A 23,910-nucleotide genomic window follows, 5' to 3' on the forward strand; every position below is an offset into this window, starting at 1 on the left:
TGTTTACCATTACAACATATAAATATAGATAATTGTGAAGCACTTATATTTTACTAGATATTTTCTTTATTTGTCTCATTATAGTAACATTTTACCTCTTGTAGATAGACAAGCTGTTTGGATTATTCCCCAAAAATGCTGTCAAAGTTGATCAACGTTTTGTTAATGAGAAAATGGAAATCCAAGTGCCCACCCAGGTAATATACATACACAAAATTATGTAGCTTAAATATTCTGGTATGGTTAATGTTGACCCCAAAAACACAAAGTCATTTTAATAGTTTAACAGAATGAGTTTGTCTGTCAATTTGCTAAGAAAAGTGTCAAAAATAAATTCTAAGTTCAAAAATGGCAAACTAATAAACAAAAAAAAAGTGGCAAACTAATGCAAAGATCAAAAAATATTAACAACTGTGAACTCTCTTCTCAGGAATATGACTTCTTCTGCATTGATGAAAATGGTTTAGTGATTGAGAGTAACACTGAATTTGATGATCTGGAAGATGATGAGCTGACTCAAGAAACCCAAGAGGCAGATATCAAAGAAGCTGATGATAAACTTATTAATAAAGAAGACAATGACCCTGGCAAGACTTCTGTTGAATATGTTTCTGATCAAAATGGCCCAAAGACAACAGAAAAAGGTGGGTCATTCTGGATAGGCTCTGCTGTTAGTGGATGGTTTGGCAGGAATAAACAAAGCAATGATGAACAACAAGATGAAAAAAATTACCTAGAATCCTTCAGAAGCAGAAAACTAGTCTTGGATATTGGAGAGGACCATACTGAGGAGAATACGAACTCTGGTGCGCTTGGTTGGATCAGGGGTGAACTGACCAATGCTTTTGGAATTGAACAAAAGGATTCAAAGGCTGAAACTCAGGACAGCATTGAGAAACCAGCTAAAGGTTCTCAGCAGTCTAGCTCCTGGCTGAGTATGGGTATCGATGTCTTGGGCCTTAGTAAGGAAAATGATCCAATAGCAAGTAAAACTGAAGTGGAGAGTGCAAACGAAGACACTTATATGGAAGACCAGAGCATTCTTAACCATGATCAGTCTTTGGATTTGGTTGAAGATGTGCAAAGACATGAAAACAACCTAGATCACATTGTGCATTATGAGGACCATGCCTTGGAGGACGCAAGATCAGAAGATGGACAAACAGAGGGGAGAGGACAGACAGGGTGGTATGGAAGTATCTACAATGGAATTTCAGACCTTTACAGCAAAGAGCAATCTAAAAATGATGAGGAAGATGAAGACAAAGACAATGTGTCCAAAGAAGAAGATAGCCATGGATCTTCTCCAAACACAGACGACAGTGGAAAAAAAGAGTCAGAATCAAACTTACAATCAATATTTTCAGTCAGTGGCCTCACATCAGTGTTTGATAACCTTAATTTTCCATTTCAGTCAGACAAAGTAAAGGAAGATATGGAAAGTGATGAGAAAAAAACAGCAAGGGAAGGAGATCCAGGTAAGGAGGACTTAGATAAGCATCAGAATGAGCAATCAGAAATATCTGATGTTGATGAGCAGGACTCAGTCCCAATAGAAGTTGATGAAATTAGTGAAACCCAATCACTGTTTGATGACACAATGACTTTAAAAGATGACGTTGCATTTGATGGCATTAGAGAAATAGATGAACATTTTCAACAGCCTAACACCCTAAAAGACAACACGCAAGACATCACAGACTCAGAAATCCCTAAAATGAAGTCAGCAGGTAGTTTAATTGAAGACATTATTCAAAGCAAAAGTGACTTGACTGACTTGACTAGTGACTTGAATAATTATGATAGCATTTCATTAGATACCATCAGCAAAATCTCTGACCCAGCAGATGCTCATATATCCAAACAACCAAAGCCTAAGTCAAACGGGAACTGAATTAGACGATCATGAAAAAGAAATATCAGGTATTGCAGATTTAGAAATTGACTCTGAGTTTACCACATTTAGTCAAAATGGAAAACATGAAGACATAGATGTGCCATCCGCAAATCTTTCTTGTAAACCAACAGCAGAGACATTATCAGAGAATAATGATGAGACACATTTAGCTGGAGAGAACACAGTCTCAGAGACAAAAGATGAAAGTTTAAGTATTCTTGATGAGTTAGTTATGGACATGAATGGGACACAATCAGATGAAGCATCTGAAAATATCTCAAAGATCAAAGAAACAATATCAGATTCAAAAACACTTGAAACAGAAAGCAATGAACAACATAAATTAGACAAAAAGATAAAACTTCTTGATGAAGGAAACTTGAAGGATTAACTTATGATTTATTCCCAGAGAATGACACAGTTCAGGGTGACAACATAAATGTTAAAAATCGGAGAGATGAACGTAAAGAAGATATTGATGAGGAAACTGATGAGAATCATCAATCCAATGTTGACAGTGTCACACACCTGCTGATGTTGACGTGGAGGAACAGGGTAATGAGGAATTGCCTGAAAGCTCTAACGTTCAAGAAAAAGAGACTTTTATTCCTTCTACAGAGACTGAAACAGCACAAGAACCCTTGAAGGAATATATTAACCTACAGGCTCATCTGAATGAACAGAATATTAAAGATCTTTTAGATTTATTTGGAGACCACAAGCTATCATGGCTAGATTTCAAAATGGGAAACTCTCCAAACACTGTTGCAGGTCAAGATTATGATGATCTTGCTAAACTTGTTGACTTTCAACATGTTTTGGAATACCAAATGATGATGAGAACTAAACCGGGATATGTTTTCCTACTTATGAATATCCAGCACTACAAATATTGTTTAACCTTTTATCTGTTCTAAGAGAGATATATACTCCAGTGATTAAAGAAGTCAGTGTAGATGAAAGCCAAGGTACTGAATTTCTTGGAAATTGACTACAGATAATGGATTCTGTAATTTTGGTTAATATTGCATGGTGATCTTGAAGAGCTAGTTGAAAATTCAGTTGTTGTTTATTCACCCTCATACTGTTCCAAACAAGGCCATATTATATTATTGATTCCATGGAACACAAAAGGAGTCTGTTAGGGCCTGGCAGCCCAAGTCACCATTAGCAGCATTTCCACTATCGGCCAGATTAGGGCATGCCAGGGCCAGTCGCATTCCCACTGTCACTTCATCGTGCCTTCATTGGGCTTTTTTTTCAATGTCCTTTGGCCCTTTGATTACCTTTGGGCCAAACAAGGCCAACCGGGGATTGAGGCGGGTTCAATGTCAAAGGCGGAGATTCACCGAGCTTCCCAGGTTGTGTATTTAGAGCACAACGGTATAGGTTGGCCCCGGCTGGCCAGTTGATAGCCCTGGCTTGCACTGGCCCAATAGAGGAAAAGCGGCTGTCAGGCCATATGAATGGTGACTTAAGCTAACATTCTGCCGAGCATCTCCTTTTGTGTTCCAAGGAAAAAAGAAAATCATACAAGATGAAACACATGAGGGTAAATAAACAATGACAACTTTTGCAAATGTGAATGATGGGAAATGAAATACAGGTTTTGTGAACTTTTAGTTATAACTGTAAGTTGTCAGATTTTCCATTTTGTTCTATCTTTCTTCTCACAGGGATCCACCAAGAAGAATGTGTCCACGAAGCATGTCTCAATTTTTATACAAATACACTAATCTCATCACAAGAGGCTGAAAATAATCAAATTACAGAGGAAAAATCAGATATATATGACTTAAAAAATACAAGAAATGAGTCAGACTCTGAGGAGCAGGACCAATTGGAGAACAGAATTAAGCAGGGTCAAGAGGTGGAGGATGTTCAGACCACTGATCAGGAAATAATACAATTTGATGTCTGGGGAGCTTCAGAAACCAAGAAAACTACTTCCCAATTAAACAGTGTCCTAGTTCCTGAGGAGAATGATGATTCTGAAGAATCACAGACTGGTAATTTTATTACTTTCTTGCAATTTTCTTGAATGCATTACCTTTGTAGGAATAGTTCACCCAAAACATTTAAATTCTGTCATAATTTCTAACCCACACATCATTCCAAACCCAAATTACTTTCCTTCAAATAAAATTCCAAATTGCTTTCCCTATTTTATGAAACATAAAATATCCCAGCCACTCTTTGCCATATCATTAAAGTAAATAATATACATACTAACACTTTAAAAGCTTCAGAAACATGGCTCTTCTGACTAGTGTGCTATATATATTCCAAATCTTCTAAACACATATGATAAATTAATGTGATGAATAAACTGAAAATTAAATCATTATTTATATTGAAGATACAAAATAACCCAAAAAAAAAAAAAAAAAAACTCCTTAAAGGGATAAAATATATATTAACTAGTTTATTGAAGTCAAAATATCATTTAACTTTACTGAATCAACCTGAATACATTAGGTGACACCAACAAAATTTATATTTAAAGGTACATTTAGGTCAAAGTAGTTCCTTAAGATAACAATTGCAGGTTACCACTATTTAGCAAATGTTTGGATGAACTATTCCTTTAACATATGTGCTGTAATTACTAACTTATACATAAATGAATGAAAAAGTGTTTGTAAGAGGTGCGATTTCACACCACCGAATAATATACCAACTGTATCGACTCTACATAACTTTAAAACACTCATCATTAGTTTTTGTTCTTTTCGACAGATGAAGGGGATTTTTATCAGCTAGCAGCTTTTATTGGTGAAGTCACAATTAATGAACTTACTTCTATAATGGAAAAGGTGAGTCTTCATATGAAATAAGTGTATCATGTTCCTTTAAAGGAATATTCTGGGTTCAATACAAGTTAAGTTCAGTTGACAGCATGTGTGGCATAATGTTGATTTTATATATATATATATATATATATATATATATATATATATATATATATATATATATATATATATATATATATATATATATATACAAATAATAATAATTTAGGCTTTTCTTTAAAAAAATAAATGTTACAAAGAGAAACTTTTACAATGAAAGTGAATGGGGCCCATTTTTGTAGGGTTTAAAGGCAGAAATGTGAAGCTCATAATTTTATAAAATTAACTTAACCAACGTGAATTCTTCTGTTAAAAACTGTGTATTATTTGAGCTGTGAACTTTTTAAAATCATAATTTTTACAGTCGTTTTAGGGTTTGTTGATATTACAGCGTCATGTCATGTTGTGAAATTGGATATAGGCTACCTTTACACAGAAAAGGTTAGTAAGCGATTTTATCACACTAAAATCATGTCAACGCACATATTGTTTATGTCTTGTGGATATACTTTTGAATCAGTGAGTATTTGAGCGTTTATGGATTCACTGTAAGTGCCTCGCTAGAACCCAGACTTTTGCCTTTTCTTTTTTTTTTAAATTATTATTATACCACAAATGCTGTCGACTGAGCTTAACTTGTATTGAACACGGAATATACCTTTAAGACAACTAAAGTCAAACTGACATATCAACAGACAGTTTCATATTTTGTCATATATTAGGTTGACTGTATTTACATGTATGTATTGTCTCTGGGACTTAATAACCCACTAATCCCATTCAATAAATGCAAACAGTTCCGTTTTACATTCCTCGTGGATCATAGGAGATGCCTAGGATCACCCACTAATGAAACCCATACATATCCACATTTTAAACTGTACGTGTACGTTTCATAACCTCAGACAAACGTTCTTAAACGCTCAACGTGTAATTCCTCAGTGCGACTGTGACTTTAAATGTCAAGTGATATATTGTGGCATTCTGCAATTGGTGACGTATGGAAGACACTCAAACCAAAGTAGGGGTGTTGATTTGTATATTTTGACAGTTATCACTGAAAAATAAATGTTTTAATTTTCATATGAGCAAAGTACATATTATATTGTAGCATAAAATATTAAAGAACACATTTAACTGGTGTTTGGTTTTATATTTCACGACACAAGATTGCATTACTCACAATCCCCCCTAAAACACAAGAGTGCGCTCTTCCCCTCAGCGCATGCGCACAAGCATGGAGAGTTGAGGCAGCGTTTGGCACCATGGCGTAACAACAATTTTATGTATATAGTACTGAATAACTTTGTTTAAACCCGATCATTTTGAGTAAAACTATGTCAGACGACTTCATGGCCGAGTCGGTCGTCACGGAAGTGACTGACATGAGAGGAGCGGCGAAGGTTTACTACACACTCGCCGTGGAGAAAATCAGAGACGTATGTGGCACTGTCTGAGTATGTGTGTATGATGAAAAAGTGAATGTGTGGCAGCTGTCAGCACGTGTAACATATTTTTTTATGTTAGTCATCATTGTAGGCTTATTATTATTTACTGGTGTTTAATTACTCGGCTTTAGCACCCTTTACTGGCTTTATTTACCAGCATATGGCTAGTTAGCATTGATGCATCAGGTATATGTTTCTCATTTCTCAAATTGATTTTTGTGGTTACATTTGGCAGCATTAGATCAATAGCTCTATAATGACTTTTAGGGCACATTTCACTAGCTGAAGATACCAGTTTATGGCTGATAAGAATCGCTGGATCTTACAGTGGCATTTGTTTTGGTCAGTTATTGTTATGTGTAGCTTTAGATTTATAATACTTTCAGAACCTCGTGGAATACTAGGTATTTGCCTTTTGTTTATAGTTGTTAGTAGACAGAATTTAAAAAGGCATGGAGGTTCATTGAGTTTGTATTTCACCTTGTACAGTAGTTTTAGGGGTTCCTAAAGATGCTGCTGTCCACTTGCCAGCCCATGCCAGTAAAGCATCCAGAATTTGTGTCTAAGAAAGAGCTTTAAAAACACTAAACAGCATGACAGCTGTGATGCTGATTTGACTTTTAATTTTCAGCATGTCTGGATAATTTGCTTCACATTTGTGTGATAAACCTTATTTTGAACATGTATTTCTTTGTGTCTTAGGTTGTGTCAGCACTTCCTGATGACATCCGGCCTGGCCCGGACTTATATGGACTGCCATGGGAAGCTGTGGTTTTCACTGTGTTTTTAGGTTTATTCACTCTGCTTCTGTTCAGCTGCAGGTTCATTCAGTCCGTAAGTCATACATTTCTGCTTAAGAATGATAAAAAAGCCATGCACAATTTCATGCATTATTGAAATGTCACTGAATAAGGAACTTCTGCAAGTACTTATCAAGTTTGTCTGTATTGTTCTGCAGATCAAAAGCAGACTATATGCAAGTAAGTGAGTTTCCCCAGTGCTTTTCAAGATAGATTAGTGGACCTTTGATATCTGTCAAAGTTAACTGATCCTAAATATTCTCTGGTTGGTTTACAGGTAAAGAGAAGAAAATGGCACAGAAAGTGGCAGAACTGCTTGATGAAAAGTGCAAAGTGCTGGAGACAATAAGTGAGGTCAAGCAGAAGGTGAGAGGGGCTGAGTTATGTTTTCTATATGTTTATAATGCATAAATGCATGTATTGTAATTCACTCTCACAAATCAGTCATTTTAAACAATGTTTATTAATATGTATTTCTGTCTAAACAGTATGAGAAACTGGAATTCACACTGCAGAACAGTGGCATGTCTGCTCAAGCAGTAGAAAAAGACAGTTTAGAGGTAAAGATGCTCATTGAGTAATCTTGAAATGTAGGTTTCTCAATCATGTCTGCCATTGTTATAAAATGTTATTCAGGACTGTTTTGTAATTGTTTTCCATCTATGAAGATATTTCTTTCTGCTTTCATATAGAGATTGCATTTAGGCATTTAGACATTTTGCAACATCTTTAAGCAAGGAAAACAAATTTGTTCGAACCAGTCTGGCAATTCTCTGTTGACCTCTCTCATCAACAAGGCATTTCTGTGTACAGAACTGCCACTTAGTGGATCTTTTTTGTTTTTGCACCATTCAGAGTAAATTCTAGAGACTGTTGTGTGTGAAAATCCCAGGAGATCAGCAGTTCCAGAAATACTCAAACCAGCCCATCTGGCACCAACAATCATGCATGCAATTATCTAATCAGCCAATCATGTGGCTGCAGTGCATAAAATCATTCAGATACGGGTCAGGAGCTTCAGTTAATGTTCACATCAACCATCAGAATGGGGTAAAAATGTGATCTCAGTCATTTGGACCATGGCATGATTGTTGGTGCCAGATGGGCTGGTTTGAGTATTTCTGTAACTGCTGATCTCCTGGGATTTTCACTCTATTGCAATCTCAACTATCAGTCACCTGTCAAATACAGGCAGAATCTCTGTCCTAATTTTTAAAAACAGTGCTTCCTTGAACACTTTACTAGGTGTCTGAACTCTATCCAATCACATTGTTTTAGGAGTCATCACAGAAACTTGAACAATCAAATACCCAGATGAAAAAGGAAATTGAAAGGCTACAAGAAGAGCTGTCACACCAAAATAAAGCAAGAAAACAGCAAGAGGATCAGGTAATGTTGTGATGCGCACACAGACCCTCAGATACTATATACATGTCCTGCTTGATACACCCATTTTGGAAATAGTCACTCTTTACAGACTGATTTTTATATTTAATTACTTTATTTGGCTGATCCCTTGAGCTGGTTGTTTAATTCTGAAACCAATCTATCAGAATAAATTCTGTATACGTATCTCTGTGTTTTTCAGCTTGCTGAGTTAGAGCAGACCTTAAGGAATTTGGAAGAAGAAGCTAAAGAACGAAAATCACAATTAGAACAGGTATGATTTGTATAAGCATATTGGATACATTTTTTCCTCAGAACAACTTGCCAAAAATACAATATTTATACAATTTGTGATGCTACACTGTTACCTGTTTGCCAATGATGTGCATAGGACAACACAACACTGAAGATCCATGAGATCAACACAGAGCGACTGCAGAAAAACCTGCAGGTGGCCAAAGAAGAGCATGTAATGTTGCTGGAGAGTAAAGAACAGGTGAGCTCACAGTGAATTTAAGAGAAATTGAGTGCTTGAATGTAGTTTGGAGAGGATGCAAGGGATGAATGTGAGACTGAGTCAGAGAATTTGGGTTTGTAATACTACTATTACATTTACGCATTTGGCAGACGCTTTTATCCAAAGCGACTTACAGTGCATTTATTACATGTACAATCCCCCCGGAGCAACCTGAAGTTAAGTGCCTTGCTCAAGGACACAATGGTGGTGGCTGTGGGGATCGAACCAGGGACCATCTGATTAACAGTTATGCGCTTTAGCCCACTATGCCACCACCACTCCCTGTTGTTTTTATTGATACGTGTTCCACATTATGCCATTTTAATAGCCTTTAACAACTCCCCTTAACCATGTATTTTTTGGGGGGTATTTCTTAAATATTCTTTGACATAACTGCATGTGTGGTCTTCACTGCTACAGCTGGTGCAGGAGGCTGAGGGCTGGGGGGAGCGTCTCAGTGAGTTGGAGGAGGAGATGAAGATGTGTGAAAGATCTCATGCTGGCATGCTGGAGGACTGTGCTAATAAAGATGAACGCATTAATGTAAAAACACATTTGCACCAGACTAATAATAGTTGATCAATATAGTTTTTCATGGGCTGATGTCAGTATCTACAGAACAGGGTGGCGAATGGCTGATATAACACACTTGATAATGATAGTAAATCAGAAGAAAAAACATTTAACTTAAAATTCACTATTTAGAAAATATATAGAGTATATTTTCATAGAAAATGTTTATGGTCCTTTGACAAGGGTATCTGTAGATTTTGGTACTGACATCAGGGGGAGCTAACTAGTATACACTACTATAAATTCTAAACATCTGCCTATTAATCGGCCTGGCCGATCAGTGCCCAGTGTGCCTGAACTACATTTTTGAAAGTCTTTATTTCTTTTTCTTTCTCTCCTTCTGTATCAGTCTCTGACAGATTGCCTTTTGAAGATGAGAGATTTGGATTCAGAGGATGAGAAGAGCGTTGACAGTAGTAATAACACTTCTGGAACAGAGAATGGAGACCGCTCAGGTTGAACGTTCAGACTGGAATATTGTTATTTGTCTTCTCTATGTATTTTTCAGGTCACATGAAATTATATTTTGTGCTTGCAGATTTCCATCAGAAACAGAAAATACAGAAACTTATTGAAGCGGCCAAGGTATTCCTACAGTAACCTTTAATATCACAGACTTAATGTTTTGTACAACAGACTGTTGCACTACAGATTCCGAGGTCATGCAAGCAAATTAACCTCTGTCACAGATGAGTGCAGACTTGAAGTCCATGGAGGAGGACAAGAACAGAGTATTTGCCAAACTCACTGATGAAATAAAAGCCAAAGAAGATCTTCAAGGTAGACCAGCTTGGGCCCCCTAAACTGTAGAAGATATTCTTTTGTTACATTTAATGTCTAATGCCTATATAGGAAACTGTCTTCTAAGGCAACCGCCTGACAGAAATGAAACCTCATAACTGACTTATTTTGAACACTTTGAACAGTTAGCAACTCCACGAGAACTCAAACGCAAGCCTCACAATAGAGTTTGACTTTAGCATGTCAGAATACATACAATGATCCATATAATGCTGCCTTAAAGGAGCAGATCACCTATAAATTTAAATTCTCTCATCATTTACCCTCATACCATCCCAGATGTGTATGACCTTCTTTATTCTGCAGAACACAAATTAAGATATTTTAGAAGAATATCTCAGCTCTGTAGGTCCATACAATGCAATTGAATGGTGACCAAAATTGTGAAGCTCCAAAAAACCTATAAAGGCAGCATAAAACAAATCAATATGACTCCAGTGATTTAATCCATGTATTATGAAGCTATCCAATTGATTTTTGATTAGAACTGACCAAAATGTAAACATTTTTACTGTACATCTTGCCATTACAGTCTCTTGGTGTAACTGTAGCCAGCTGGTACGCGATAGCTCTGCAGTGTGTAAATCTCACTCTACTGGCCTGAAGAGATGCACTAGCGACTGAGACCATGCCTTTTATAGCCTCCTTGCTAGCGCGTCCGACTCCCATTCTAATCCCGCTCGGGGCGGGTCGAGTCGGACCGATGATACTGGTGCCATGACCTGAATGGGAGTGAGGTTTAGGAGGGCGAGTGTAATTGTAGTCAGCTGGTGCGTGATAGCTGTGCAGTTTGGAAACCTCACCTTCCTCGTCTTTAGAGACGCACTAGCAACCGAGGCTAGAGGCCATGTCTTTTATAGCCTCCTTGCTAGAGCCTCCTTGCTAGAGCCTCCTCCTAGTGCGTATAACACTTTTAATTGAGTTTGAATCCTGATCGCCAAGGAGACTGCTGATGTCAAGATTTATAGTGGAAATTGTGTTACATTTTGGTCTGTTCTCACCCAGAAGACATGGATTAAACCACTGAAGTTTTATGGATTACTTTTATGCATTGGATGGCCCAACAGAGCTGAACTATTCTTCTAAAAATCTTTTGAAATCTTTTTGAAAAAAGTCTTAAAAGAAGGGTGAGTTAATAAAGAGAGAATTTTCATTTTTGAGTGAACTATATTTCTTTAAAAGAAGGTATCTTTGGAGGCAGGACAACTTTTTTGAAAAACTTTTAAGGATCTCACCTATGCTGCATAAGTAGGCAGAATGCTAAGTTTTGTAACTGTACTTTAGAACATTTTTAGAATTATTGTTACTTTGCTTTGACTTAGTGCTTGATTTCCTGTATCTGGATCTTCTAAAGTACAGCACGATATATATTCACTGCTTCCAAGTTGATTTACTTTAAGAAATCTCTAAAAACAACTGTAGGTGTTTGTTAATATCTAAATGAGACTGTGCTTTCAGAGGGGATCCAACAGCTTGAGGAGAAGAAGGAGATGTTTGAGTCAGAGAGTGCCAGATTCTCCAGTGAAAGCCAGAAACTCCAGCAGAAACTGCAGATCATGACTGAGATGTACCAGGAGAATGAACTTAAACTGCACAGGTTTGAACCATAGCACTATCCTCCCTTCCACTGACTCATCTTTGCAGGTTTTATTTGAAACTGATGTACTGATTAAATTGGGATTGCACTGATAATTTGCTTATTTCTTGGATTCTGGTCAGATTGTTAACGGTGGAGGAGAAGGAACGCTTGCAGAAAGAGGAGAAACTGGACAAGGCAGGAAAGAAGATCAATCTCGCTGCTGAGGAGCTCAACACTTACAGGTGAGTGCAGCTTGGCACAACTGAGCAGATTCTATATGTGGATGTTTCAGTATATGATAAAATAAAAGGAAATGCCTTATATTTAGAGACCCACTGTAGCAGAATTACATCGTTTGTTTAAAGCATTTAACAAATGAAGCGTTGTTTAACAAATGAAACATTTAAAAAAAACAGTACCCATTTTTTATTAGAAATGGTGAAAAGCTACAACAGGAGCTGACACTCTAAACTGTATAACATCAGTTTTAGCTAGGAAAAAAATACATATTGAATGTATGGATGAGCCATTGTAGTCGACTAATCGACGACTAGTTATCTAACAACAGAGTAGTCAATTAGTGGGGTCGGCTACTAACATTAATATTGTTAGTAGTGGTGGTTTTAATGGGAGACGTAGTTATCAAATTAATTGAGAGACGCAACTTCTTAGAGAGCATTTTTTGGATGATGATGATGATAGCTTGCTTTGCTTAATGTTAAATAACAGTCAGCATGGTAAATCCCTCTGCAAGAAGTTCCATCAATTAAATGGTTTAGGTTTAGTCTTTTTTGCGCTGTTATAGTATAACAGGGTTAAAATGGTCAAGGAGGAGGCGGGAACTGGTTGAACAGTCAAAGTAATATTTTATGAACGCTTAAACAAAAAGATACAAACATACACATGGCAGCTGCGTGTGGCTTTCCTCTCTCTCTCTCTCTCTCGAACTGCTGCATCGGCTGCATTTATCCCTCTCCTCGACTGATTAGCCCGATTTGGCCCCGACATCCTCCTTGTCAACATATAGTTTTGCATGTCCCTAATTGAATGCCACAGCTTGCTAAATTCACACAAGATTCACCCCAAAACAAAATATGCTTTGAAATGAAGATTGTTTCATAGTCAGTGGCTTCCTAAAAACTCTCAAGGTGGGGGAAAAGAAAATATATCATCAATATCAATGCTGTGGTTTATAAGGATTAAGAGGGCCAGGAAATGTGATGCATTATGTATGTTCGACCAAAACAGGAAGTTTACATATGACTCTTTCGTTGTGTTTATATAGACAAAGAGGCAAAGACCTGGAGGAGGAACTGGAGAGGACTTCACATGCTTACAAGAATCAGGTGAGGCATTTGAGACATTTGTTTTAACCTCTCTGCAAAATACATGTTTGTCTTTGTATTTATATTACATTTCTTGTTTTTTCCACCCACTACCAGATTACTTCACATGAGAAAAAGGCCCATGATAACTGGGTATGTTTTCCATAAAAAGTAAAGCTTCCTTGGTCAGTTCTAATCCAAAATCAATTGGATAGCTTCATAAAAAAATAATCCACAATATTCCTTGAGGGTCCATTGCCAGTGGCTTACAGCTAGGTAGGGTTGGAATATTTTTAACTTTAAATTGTGTGTTTTAGCTGGCTGCAAGAGCAGCGGATAGAGATCTAGCTGATGTGAAGAGAGAAAACGCCAATATCCGTCAGAGGTGGGATCACTAGGAGCTTATTTGATTTAGTCTTTACTCCAATGTATAGTCATAAATTCTTTGATTTTGTGGAGAGGTTTATTTGTTGTATCTTTCAGTTTGTCTTTGTATTTGCATTTGCAGGCTGGCTGATGCACAGTTTAGGTTGGAGATACTTGAAAAGGATCCGTATGCACGAGAGGACAGGCCTCTTTTTAGAGGTCAGAATCTCTAAAGTTCCTTTTTTGGCTTATCTTCATAAGTGAACAGTTTCTCACTGATAGATTCAGCGTACAGTGTTTTTATGGGGTTTACCTTGAGAAATACCTTTAATCTCTCAGGTGAGAGGTCTCCATATGGACCATCTCCTCTGGGCCGACCTTCCTCAGAAACTCGGGCATTCCTGTCCCCACCAACACTAATGGACGGCCCCCTTCGACTTTCACCACAGTTTGTCATGGGCCCTGGTGGCAGAGGTGACACATAAATCTTCCTTTCATTACTTACACTAGCACTTTTCCACTGCACATTATGGTTCGACTCGACTCTGCTCGCTTTACTTTTCGGAGCTTGCTTTCCACCGCAGTTTAGTGCCGCCTCAACTTGGGTGGGATTATTGGCTGATCGTCATAGTTGCACCACCTTTACTGCCGTGACGTCATCTTAAACACGACACCAATATCACTGACCATAAACAATAACACAACCACTAGCTGTTAGCTACTAGCTCATTGTGCTGCATAAAGCAGTTGTTGCATGGTGATTTTACAAAAGTGTAACAGTTAAATTGGCCTGGTTGTTTTAGAAGCAAGCTTCCAGTAGCTGGTCAACTAAATAAATTTAAGCTTTCAAGGAGAATATAGAGTTAACGTAACAAAAAGTACCATCCTCCATCGTGGACTCGATAACGGCGTGGCCGAGTCCAGGGCACTCTCCCTCCCATTGCTCGCCGGTATATTGCCATAGATAGCGTCCATTTGGTCGAACCACTTCCACTTTCTTTGGCTGTTGTGTTCCTTGATGGTTCTGTAGTAACGTAACTTTTTTTTAACTTTTCCCTACACTGTTAGTTGGTAGCCGCGTGCAGCCAACAGCTGAGATACTTCCTGAAAGACTTTTTCGTTTTGCGTCGTGTCGCTAACGAGAGGAACGTCTGCACCTCGTTTATTGACCACGCCGTGGTTTTGCGCACAGCCATTTCTTTTTACAATTCAAAAGTTGTGTGCACAAATGATACTGCTATCGCTGTTGCTAACTTTAAAACTAGCGGGTTGATGTCCCGTGTCGCAAATCCAGTGATGTCGGTAGTGACGATTCTCTCTGACCAATCAGTGATCTGCAGGGCTTTGACGTCACATTTAGTATCGGCTCGGCTCGCTTGGAACCTCGATCAAGGTGGTACTAAAAAAAGTACCAGGTACTATCCACAGTGGAAAACCCCCAAAAAGCGAGCAGAGCAGAGTCCAGTCGAGCTGTACCTTGCAGTAGAAAAGCCACAGTGAATTCTGCCATACACTGTATTTGCTTGGCATAGTCTTTTTGCTGCATAAGTTGTATGAAGTTATTCTCTGCATTGGATGGTAGCACTATAGATGTGATCTTTAGTCTAGCATCTTAGTTTTGGAGTGGAGAATGTATAAAGTGTAATTTTACCAGTATTGTCTGTATGTGTATCAGTTCCCATGACATAGATGATAATGTTGCATATAGATAGATCTGTTTGTGTTTCATTAATTCCGTAAAAACATTTTTTTTGTTTGTCTCCTTTTCCTCTTGTCTCTATCCTCTTTCTCAAAATATTTGTATTTGCCCGCTCTATCTCCCCCATTTCATCCTCATTCACTCTCACTGTTTAATTAGCATCCCGAGGTGTGGTAGAGCGCTCTAGTGGTAGGCCAGACTTTGAGCAGAGTGGTGCACACTCTGATAGTGGCTCACTGTCTCCCTCCTGGGACAGGGATCACAGGGGCCCTCCTGGTCCTACAGGTACAGTGATGTTCTCATTGCAGTGGCTGCCATTCAGTAGGTTACACAGAAGTCTCCCAAAAGTGAAAATGAATCATTATTTTCTCACTTTCATGTTGTTCAAAACCCGTATGAGTTAGGAGCAGCATGAAGATGAGTAAGTAATGAATCCCCTTTAAAGGTACAGTAGCAAAAACAACCGGTTTGATTTTAAAGTTAGAGAGGGAGAAAAATAGTCATATAACACTAAATTCAGATTTATTTATTTTTTTTTTAGAAACATTATCTAACTGGATTTGAGGAAAACAACACTACAGAATTGTGGTTTATGGTCCCTTTAAATTCCGTAGTAGTATTCAACCTTAGCCAGTGGGGCTAGACTGTGTTATTAATTAATTCATGCTTTTTCATTCAAAGCATTGAACTTGTATTGTGTAATTTAGCCAACAGGATAGTTAGAGACTCATTGATATTTAGATGTTACCATGGCTGAAATTTATTCAGAGGTCTCTGAAAAGTGCTTGCTCAGTCAGACGGATCATTAAAGAGTCACAGAACTGGGCCATCATTATTCTAGACATTGCTGCGTGTTTGCTGCAGTGTGTCAGGCTTTGTTCCACTGCCCTCTGCGGCTCCTCACTGCTGGGTCAAACATTGTCAGTTCAGCGGCTGTTGGCTAAATATTCACTACAGTACTTAGTTATTTCATACTGGGGGTGCGAATAGCACAGGACATCACTGTATTTTTGAATCAACCACATTATCAACATCATGAAAGTTGATATCATTCCCAGTGTATCATTCCCATTCCATCCTCTGTGCTTTTATAAAGGAAAATACTTTCTCCTGTCCCAGCTTATTATGCAGAGACAACTATAAGTAGACCATTTGTTGACTGATTCCCCTGACATCTGTAAAAATGGAGGCTCTGTTGTGCTATCAAAATATTGCTCTGTTTGTTTGTGTCCTGGACAGCCCGCCACAGTAACATTGGCTCAAGTTCTGTTTTGGGCAACCAACGGTAGATGGGGAGTGTTCAGGAATGCTGTTAGAAAATGTTTGTTTTTTGAAATCATAATTTTGGCAATTACATTTTGTGGTGCTAGTGGCGCAGAAATGACACGTTTCACAATTAAAGGTATAGATCACCCAAAAATGAAAATTCGCTCCTGATTTACTCACCCTCATGCCATCCCAGATGTGTATGACTTCCTCTCTTTTGCTTAACACAAACTAAATTTTTTAGAATAAGTCAGCTCTGTAGGTCCATACAATGCAAGTGAATTGTGGCTAGAACTTTGAAGGTACAAAAAAATCACATAAAGGCAGTGTAAAATTAATCCAAATGAATCCAGTGGTTAAACTATAGGTTTGTGTGTGAAATGGATCAATATTTAAGTCCTTTTTTTAATATATATCTCCTCTTTCACATTCTTCTTTTGTTTTTGACTATTCGCATTCTTTGTGCATATCGCCACCAACTGTGCAGGGAAGAGAATATATAGTAAACAAAGTCTTAAATAGTAATCTGTTTCTCACCCACACCTACCATATCGCTTCAGAAGATATGAATTTAACCACTGGAGTCAGATGGATTACTTTTATGCTGCCTTAATGTGCTTTTTGGACCTTCAAATTTCTGGCCACCATTCACTTGCATTTTATGGACCTACAAAGCTGAGATATTCTTCTAAAAATGTGTATGTGTGTTCAGTAGAAGAAAGTCATAAACATCTAGGATGGCATGAGGGTGTGTAAATGATGAGAGAATTTTTGGAGGGTAAACTATCCCTTAAAATTATTTTAACATTTTATTTTAGATTTTTGTACCATTGTTTGTAATGTGATCCCACATAAAATGTGTTTTGAGATGCACTGTGTAACCGGCTGTTTGTATGCTTATGGAAGGTCACCCGCTCACAGATCCAGGTATGCCATACAGGAGACCCCCTCCAGGGCCGTACCCTATGGGCCCTTTGCCCCCTAGACCACCACTTCGTCCCGAGCCATACTTTGGTGACAGATCAGGTGAGTTATTTCATGTGACTGTAATCTATAATATGTTTGTCTGGTCCTCGGGTGCTCTTAAAGGTCTCGAAGGTCAGATCTCAGCAGCGGTACATGTGGAAATATAAATAGCCCATATGAATTGGATATACAAGCAGAATGGCACGAGTAACTAATATTGAAAGAATGAGAAGAAATTGTTTAAATTGAAAAAACTATTGGCAGAAACCCCTTGCTTGTTTTTATTTAGCTCGGATTATACAGTCAACAAAGCAAGAAGAAACTTTCTTTTAAGCAATCTTTAATAATGTAATTAAAAGTGTGTGATTATGACTCTGAGATCCTTGGAGTATTTATTTATTCTTTCATTATTTCATTCTGTTTTCTCCCAACCCCCCGCCAGATTCATCATTTTTGAGAAACAGCTCAGCTATCAGTGAGAATGATAACAGAGAAGTGAGTAAACCTTTGATTGATTCAAAAATGTGTAGCCTTATCAATTACCACATTTACATGCACTTAAGAAAGTGGGTTATTCCAGAGTTTTCCCATAAAGCGGCCTTCCGGAAAAACGACACATAAACAAGAACGCAATTTCCTTACGCTGTTTAAGGGATTAAGAGAAAGCGGTTTAACACAGCTAGGGTTCTCCTGGAGAAAGCTGCTGATGTGTCCATGTAAACGCATATGCGGTGTTCTAACAGGTTTGTGTAGAGTGTGCATGTGCAAGGAACAGACCAGATAACAAACGTCATAGGATGGAGCCCAACAAAAAGTCAACAAAACATTTCTGGGAGTACAGTGGGGATAGCACATACACTATAAACTATACCCATTTATACACCTACTGTAAAATATTGACGGTCCCTCACGTTCACATATGCTCTCATACTTTGAGGGAAACCCCACTATTGAAGCGCAATTGTGACAGAAAGGTAAGGAAACAAACACTGTAACAACTGGAATATCTGGAAATAAAGCGAAGCAACAAAGAATAAAATAGTGAAATCTTCCTCTGATTCTGTGTTTGTTGTTTACACAAGCGTCGCAGGGTAATTATGTTGCTCTGGAGAAAGCTGCTTACTGACTGAGCCACATGGATATGGGAGTACAGAGTATGTCACTTATAGAGTGCATGTAAACAAGAACGCTGCTTTCTTGCAATAACCTGCTTTCTGGTGTCCATGGAAACGTAGCCATTATTTGGGTCATTCTATTAAACGGTGATTTAACCCTCCTATTTTTATCAGGTATGGCTACTTGCTTTGCTGTTCGAGGTCATTTTTGGCTGTGCACAGTGCAGGTGTAATTAATTATATATTTTTTTTAATTAAGAAATTAATTTAGAAGTAGAAACAAAACAATTATGCACTTCTTTTGGGATTTTATGTTTTTTAGATCTTATTTACATAAACATTTCTCGATTTCACTATTAATTTCGATATGCCAATGAGCACATTTATTTAACTTCAAAACAGTATAAAAAACCTCCACTTCTATTAGTTGAAACATGAAGAAAATATGAGACTGTCGTATTGGGGGCAGGTTGCTGCCATCTGGTGAAAAAAGAAAAATAATGTGACTTGAAAATCATGTTATGACAATAATAGCAAGTAGAGGGCTGCAGTGTTCTATGCAGCTAACTACTGTGTTGTAATTCTAAAGTTATGCATTTAGATTTAGACACGATCAAACTTTTAATTATTTTTCAAAGTTTAGCTAATAAATTTAAAGGGATAATTTTCAATTTTGGGTGAACTATCTCATAATTTACTCCCCCTCATGCCATCAAAGATGTGTATGACTTTCTTTTTTTCTGAAGAACACAAATATTGTATCTCAGCTCTGTAGGTCCTTACAGTGCAAGTGAATGGTGATCAGCCATTTGTAGCTCCAAAAATCACATAAAGGAAACATAAAATAATCCATATGGTTAAATCCATGTATTCTGAAGCTGTTTTTCTTGTTGTGCTCTGCTCTAAAAGCCATAGTGATGTTTGTTTGCTGAGTGATTCATAAATTTGAGTCAGTTCTTTTCAACAAATTAGTTGAAATGGTTCACAAATTGATCTAAATTATTAATTAGCTAATTGTTTTGTCACAATTATTAAAAAATAAATAAATGTGTATATACTTATTCACAAATGGCTGAAAAGGTCATTTTAAAGTCATGGTAATTCATGTCTTAAAGGGGGGGAACCCAGTACTATATTAAATCATGGTAACAGGGCTATCATTAAGGTCTGACAAACGTAGCAAAACCGAAGATAAAGTGATAATAATGAGATTTATTATATATAAATTGATAGTCATTATTGTTTTTGTTTTTTAAACCAACATGTATATGGGCAACACTGTTTTGTAGAATGACCCAAATGTAGTTTTCATGTGCCAGTAACTAAATTGTGTCTCCTCATAGGGTCCTCACTCTTTGCCTGGTGACATGAGAATGCCCCCTCATCAAGATACAAGAATGGGGCCCCCTCAGGGCCCCCTTCTAATGGGAATGCCCCCACTGATGGACCCTAGGGACCCTCATTTCCCACATAGGGGCCCTTATGGACCTCCGGAGTTCTTTCCACCCCGTGGGCCCGGTGGTCCCTCCATAGGCAGTAAGTTAACTCTAAACTTTTACACTTGCATGTATATTCATGTTTGTATAATGTTCTCAAGTAAATGTATTATTCTGTATATTCATTTCATAATCTGCCTTGTTTATGTTTGAAGTAAAGGAGGCAAAGTTAGTGCTAAACAGTTTTGGGTATAAAAATGCATCAATCTGACAATGATTTACATAACTGATTATATTTAAAGTATTTTAATTCTGTTACACGTTCACATTTCTTACCAAATGCATTTCTCTCAAATTTGCCTAGTATTTTGTTTTTGTCAATATTCCTTATTGTAAATTGTCCCCTTCACATTTGTGTCATAGAATAATATTGGTCACAAATCAAACCAAATTGTTTTGATGCATTAATGATTGTCAAGAATTATTCTGAGCAAATATTTACACGTACTGAACAGTCTTTCCACTTGAAATGTTTTAATTCTGTCATAATTTACTCACCTTTATGTCATTCCAAACCCATATTACTTTATTTCTTATGTGGAACACAAATTATATTTTAATAAAAATCACAGTCTGTCTGTTTAATACAAGCAGTTGATAGTAACTCACTTTTAAAGCCTAAAAAATGCCTAAAAGTAGCCCATGTGAATCGTGGAGCATATTCCAAGTCTTCTGAAGACATACTATAGGTTTTGATAAGAAACTACCTCTTAATTTATGTAAATTTTCTTTTGCCTGTTCATCATTCGTCACAAGAGGAGTGTCCACACTTGCATGTGTTCATGCGAGAATTTGCATTGGCACAGTTTTTTCCACTAAACAATGTAAACAAGCTTCTGAACTTCACTGTGAACATATCACATGGACTACTTTTATGATGTTTGTGTTCTTTTGAATCTTCAAAATGAGTCCCTATAATCTGCTTTTGTTTTAAAAAGAAGGGCCAAGGTATTTATTAAAACATCTCTGGGCTGTATAAGTAACAAATAAATAGGGGTTTGGAATGGCATGCTGATAACATTTAATAACGTTTCCTCTAGTGCGAGGGCCACTTCCCCCTGGAATGTTTCCCAGAGTTCCTCAACCGCTCCCTCAACAAATGGGCTATCTGCCACAGAGACCTCCATATGACGGTTTCCCTCCTGCACCGCTTCCCAGGCCCTCCCCACCAGGAAGTGAGCAGCCCCCAGGCCAGTCGCCCTCTCCACATGATGTTATCTGATTTTCCTCTCCAGCATACTGTTTGCGACTTCCTGTTGTTTTGCTCAGGGGTTGTTTCCTGTGATATAAAACCGCGGTAGCCATGTGGCGCTCTCTTATGTTTCAAATGTATTTTAATGGACACAGCATATGCCACTGATTATATTTTGAAAAGGAATCTTGTGAAATTGATTAGTGTATTTCAGGTACAGTGTGCAAACTACATTGTATTTTGTGAATCTGTTGGTAAATTATACAAAGTAAACAGGACTGCCTTAGAACAGGATTATAGGTGGTCAGGTTTGTAATGTTATGCTTTTTTTTTTTTTTTTTTTAATTGAAGGTAGTTCATAGGTCCACATATTTGTTGAAATGTATATTTTATATATGAGAGAGAGAAAATGTAACTAGTATATATTGTGAATAGGAAGTTGTTTAACATGAGACTTGGAAAGTCAAGTTAAGAGACTATGGTAACTAATAAGTCCAGAGAACCATCCATGTAGTTGTTGGTATTTATAGTTTTCTCAAATAACAACTTATGCCTTAAGTGGTCTAAAGAACCAAAAGTTGTGTACATTAAAGATGATGTCATTGAAACATTTGCCTTATTTGTGCAAAACTCAAGAAACCAAGGGTATTTTGTCAAAGTCAAGACAACCAATTGTAATTTCATAATGCGACATTTCTGAATGGATATTAAATTAAGATTTTGCATTTTCTTGCGTGTGCCAAATCTAGGCGCAAGTGAGTTTGGTGAAATTGCACACACCAAGCGCTTATGGGCTGGGTCAAGTGCAACTTCATTTTGAGGTTCTCCGACACAGTCTATGTCCTGTTATGTAGTCCATTCTCTCAAGCACCAGCGATACAAAAAGATAGAATATTCATAAGAAACTTGTAGTGTAAATGGGCTGCGTGTTTGCAATGAATTAGAAGAAAAATATGGACTTTGTGCATTAAATGTGACCCTAGCTGATTACTCAAAATACTTCTATGACAGTGACACACTCCTTTTATACGCATTGGACAATGGGGTTCTCATCCGGATTTGGATTTTCACTCCATTACATTATAGAGAATGTAAGTATTATTAACCATTTTCATCTACGGACACAAATCATGGCTAGTATTACAGTTTTTCCCAATTGTTAATGCACTTTTGCTGAATCTTTGGCCTATTTTCCCAAATCTGTAAACACAAAATTCTACAAATCTCCAGCAAAATCAAACACTGAATTAAAAACTGATTTATCTCTTTCCAAAACGTTTTTTTTTTTGCATCAAAATGACACACGTCATATGAATAGATCCATCTACCAACCAACAATACACTGATGTGCTCAACACAAAACACTACTATGAATATCCCAGCAGTAGGTTTATGCCTTTTGCATTGTCAGTGTTACACTGTAGCCAGTTGTAAAGGATTGTTACAGAAATGTGTACCTACTCAAATATACAAACACACACAAATAACATACAGTAACAATAAACTTAATTTATTTCCAAAATGAACACTTTCCATACCCAACAGTAGAAAACTAGGAAAAACATTCAGTAAGAAAGGGTTTTCTGTGCAAAAATGAAAGTGGCTCATTCTTTCAAAACTCAGCACAGACATGCAAAATGTTAGAAGAAATTGGGCTGCATCCTATTTTGGTCTGGCCACAGCACCTCATCTACATCACAAGCGATATTTCTTCCTTGCTAAACAGCTGGGAAATAATCTGATCCAGCCGCCAAAAGCTCTCACATAAACTTCACCACATGCATCCTCCATTGACTGGAGAAGAGGGTCATACATCTTCCAATGCCATGCTGAAAAAAAAATCTTCAATTTGGTTTAGGAATGGGGAATATGGTGAGAAGTATGGAACAAATTGTGGGTGGTCAATGAACCAGTTGTGGACCAGAGCAGCCCAGTGGAAACTCATGTTGTCCTAGATGACAACGTACCTGGGCTGCACTGGTCCACCCCTCTGCTTGGCTGGAAGGAGGATGCTATGTAGGGTGTCCAGGATTGTGATGAGAAGGGCGGTGTTGTAGGGACCAAGGATGGCATGGTGATGGAGGACGCCTTGCTGGCTAATGGCTGCGCACATGGCGATATTCCCTCCACGCTGTCCAGGGACATTCACAATGGCAAATAATGTTCCATCCCCGTCCACTTCTATTGGTTAGGTTGAAGCAAGCCTCAATGTGTATATATAAACCTTCTGAATTGCAGTGGCATCCAGCTCCAAGACTCTCTGCAACTGATAAGACAATATGTGAAATATACCTAGAGCAGTCAATATGGTGAGGCACAATACACTGGATTACAGTATTTTAATGCATCTATACAGTGCTGATAGGATAGTAAATTCACAGTATAGTTATTATTTGCACATATTCATAGTGCTGTACTTTAACCCTCTCAGAGTTTCACTCAGATGGCACCCTGTCGACCAGTTTCTTCCGGATTCAGTTTCACTGTATTACATGGTCCAATGTAGACAAGCCCACCTGGTGAATGTTATTGAATATTGTGTTGTGAGTATTGTGTCTGCAATTATGTGGTTCTGGATTTCTTGTAGTCTAAAAGGTATTGTGTGCCACCACCATGTTCACAATAGCGGTCT

The 23,910-nt window shown here is 37.7% G+C and overlaps 1 protein-coding gene across 3 annotated transcripts in view; it reads left to right on the top strand.

Moving 5' to 3' along the window:
* Positions 1-22,293, top strand: part of ctage5 (CTAGE family, member 5) — a 23,042-nt gene extending 749 nt beyond the window's left edge. The window contains exons 3-29 of one of the 3 annotated variants that reach the window (XM_052145926.1): positions 105-197; positions 431-1,478; positions 3,574-3,906; positions 4,637-4,713; positions 6,900-7,031; positions 7,156-7,177; positions 7,275-7,363; positions 7,486-7,557; positions 8,276-8,386; positions 8,586-8,657; positions 8,775-8,879; positions 9,321-9,443; positions 9,823-9,928; positions 10,012-10,058; positions 10,163-10,253; positions 11,733-11,871; positions 11,994-12,095; positions 13,139-13,199; positions 13,296-13,331; positions 13,496-13,563; positions 13,687-13,763; positions 13,884-14,018; positions 15,403-15,528; positions 17,416-17,535; positions 17,918-17,970; positions 19,934-20,126; positions 21,127-22,293. In XM_052145926.1, the coding sequence (XP_052001886.1) occupies positions 105-197; positions 431-1,478; positions 3,574-3,906; positions 4,637-4,713; positions 6,900-7,031; positions 7,156-7,177; positions 7,275-7,363; positions 7,486-7,557; positions 8,276-8,386; positions 8,586-8,657; positions 8,775-8,879; positions 9,321-9,443; positions 9,823-9,928; positions 10,012-10,058; positions 10,163-10,253; positions 11,733-11,871; positions 11,994-12,095; positions 13,139-13,199; positions 13,296-13,331; positions 13,496-13,563; positions 13,687-13,763; positions 13,884-14,018; positions 15,403-15,528; positions 17,416-17,535; positions 17,918-17,970; positions 19,934-20,126; positions 21,127-21,308 (3,813 nt within the window). In that variant the 3' untranslated portion in view covers positions 21,309-22,293. Of the gene's footprint in view, positions 1-104; positions 198-430; positions 1,479-3,573; positions 3,907-4,636; positions 4,714-5,987; positions 6,189-6,899; positions 7,032-7,155; positions 7,178-7,274; positions 7,364-7,485; positions 7,558-8,275; positions 8,387-8,585; positions 8,658-8,774; positions 8,880-9,320; positions 9,444-9,822; positions 9,929-10,011; positions 10,059-10,162; positions 10,254-11,732; positions 11,872-11,993; positions 12,096-13,138; positions 13,200-13,295; positions 13,332-13,495; positions 13,564-13,686; positions 13,764-13,883; positions 14,019-15,402; positions 15,529-17,415; positions 17,536-17,917; positions 17,971-19,933; positions 20,127-21,126 lie in introns of those variants that run through there. The other 2 variants (XM_052145927.1, XM_052145928.1) reach the window with 2 other exon arrangements.
* Positions 22,294-23,910: the final 1,617 nt, after the last annotated feature.

This window comes from Xyrauchen texanus, chromosome 16 (assembly GCF_025860055.1).
Source record: "Xyrauchen texanus isolate HMW12.3.18 chromosome 16, RBS_HiC_50CHRs, whole genome shotgun sequence".
Lineage (NCBI taxonomy): Eukaryota > Metazoa > Chordata > Actinopteri > Cypriniformes > Catostomidae > Xyrauchen > Xyrauchen texanus.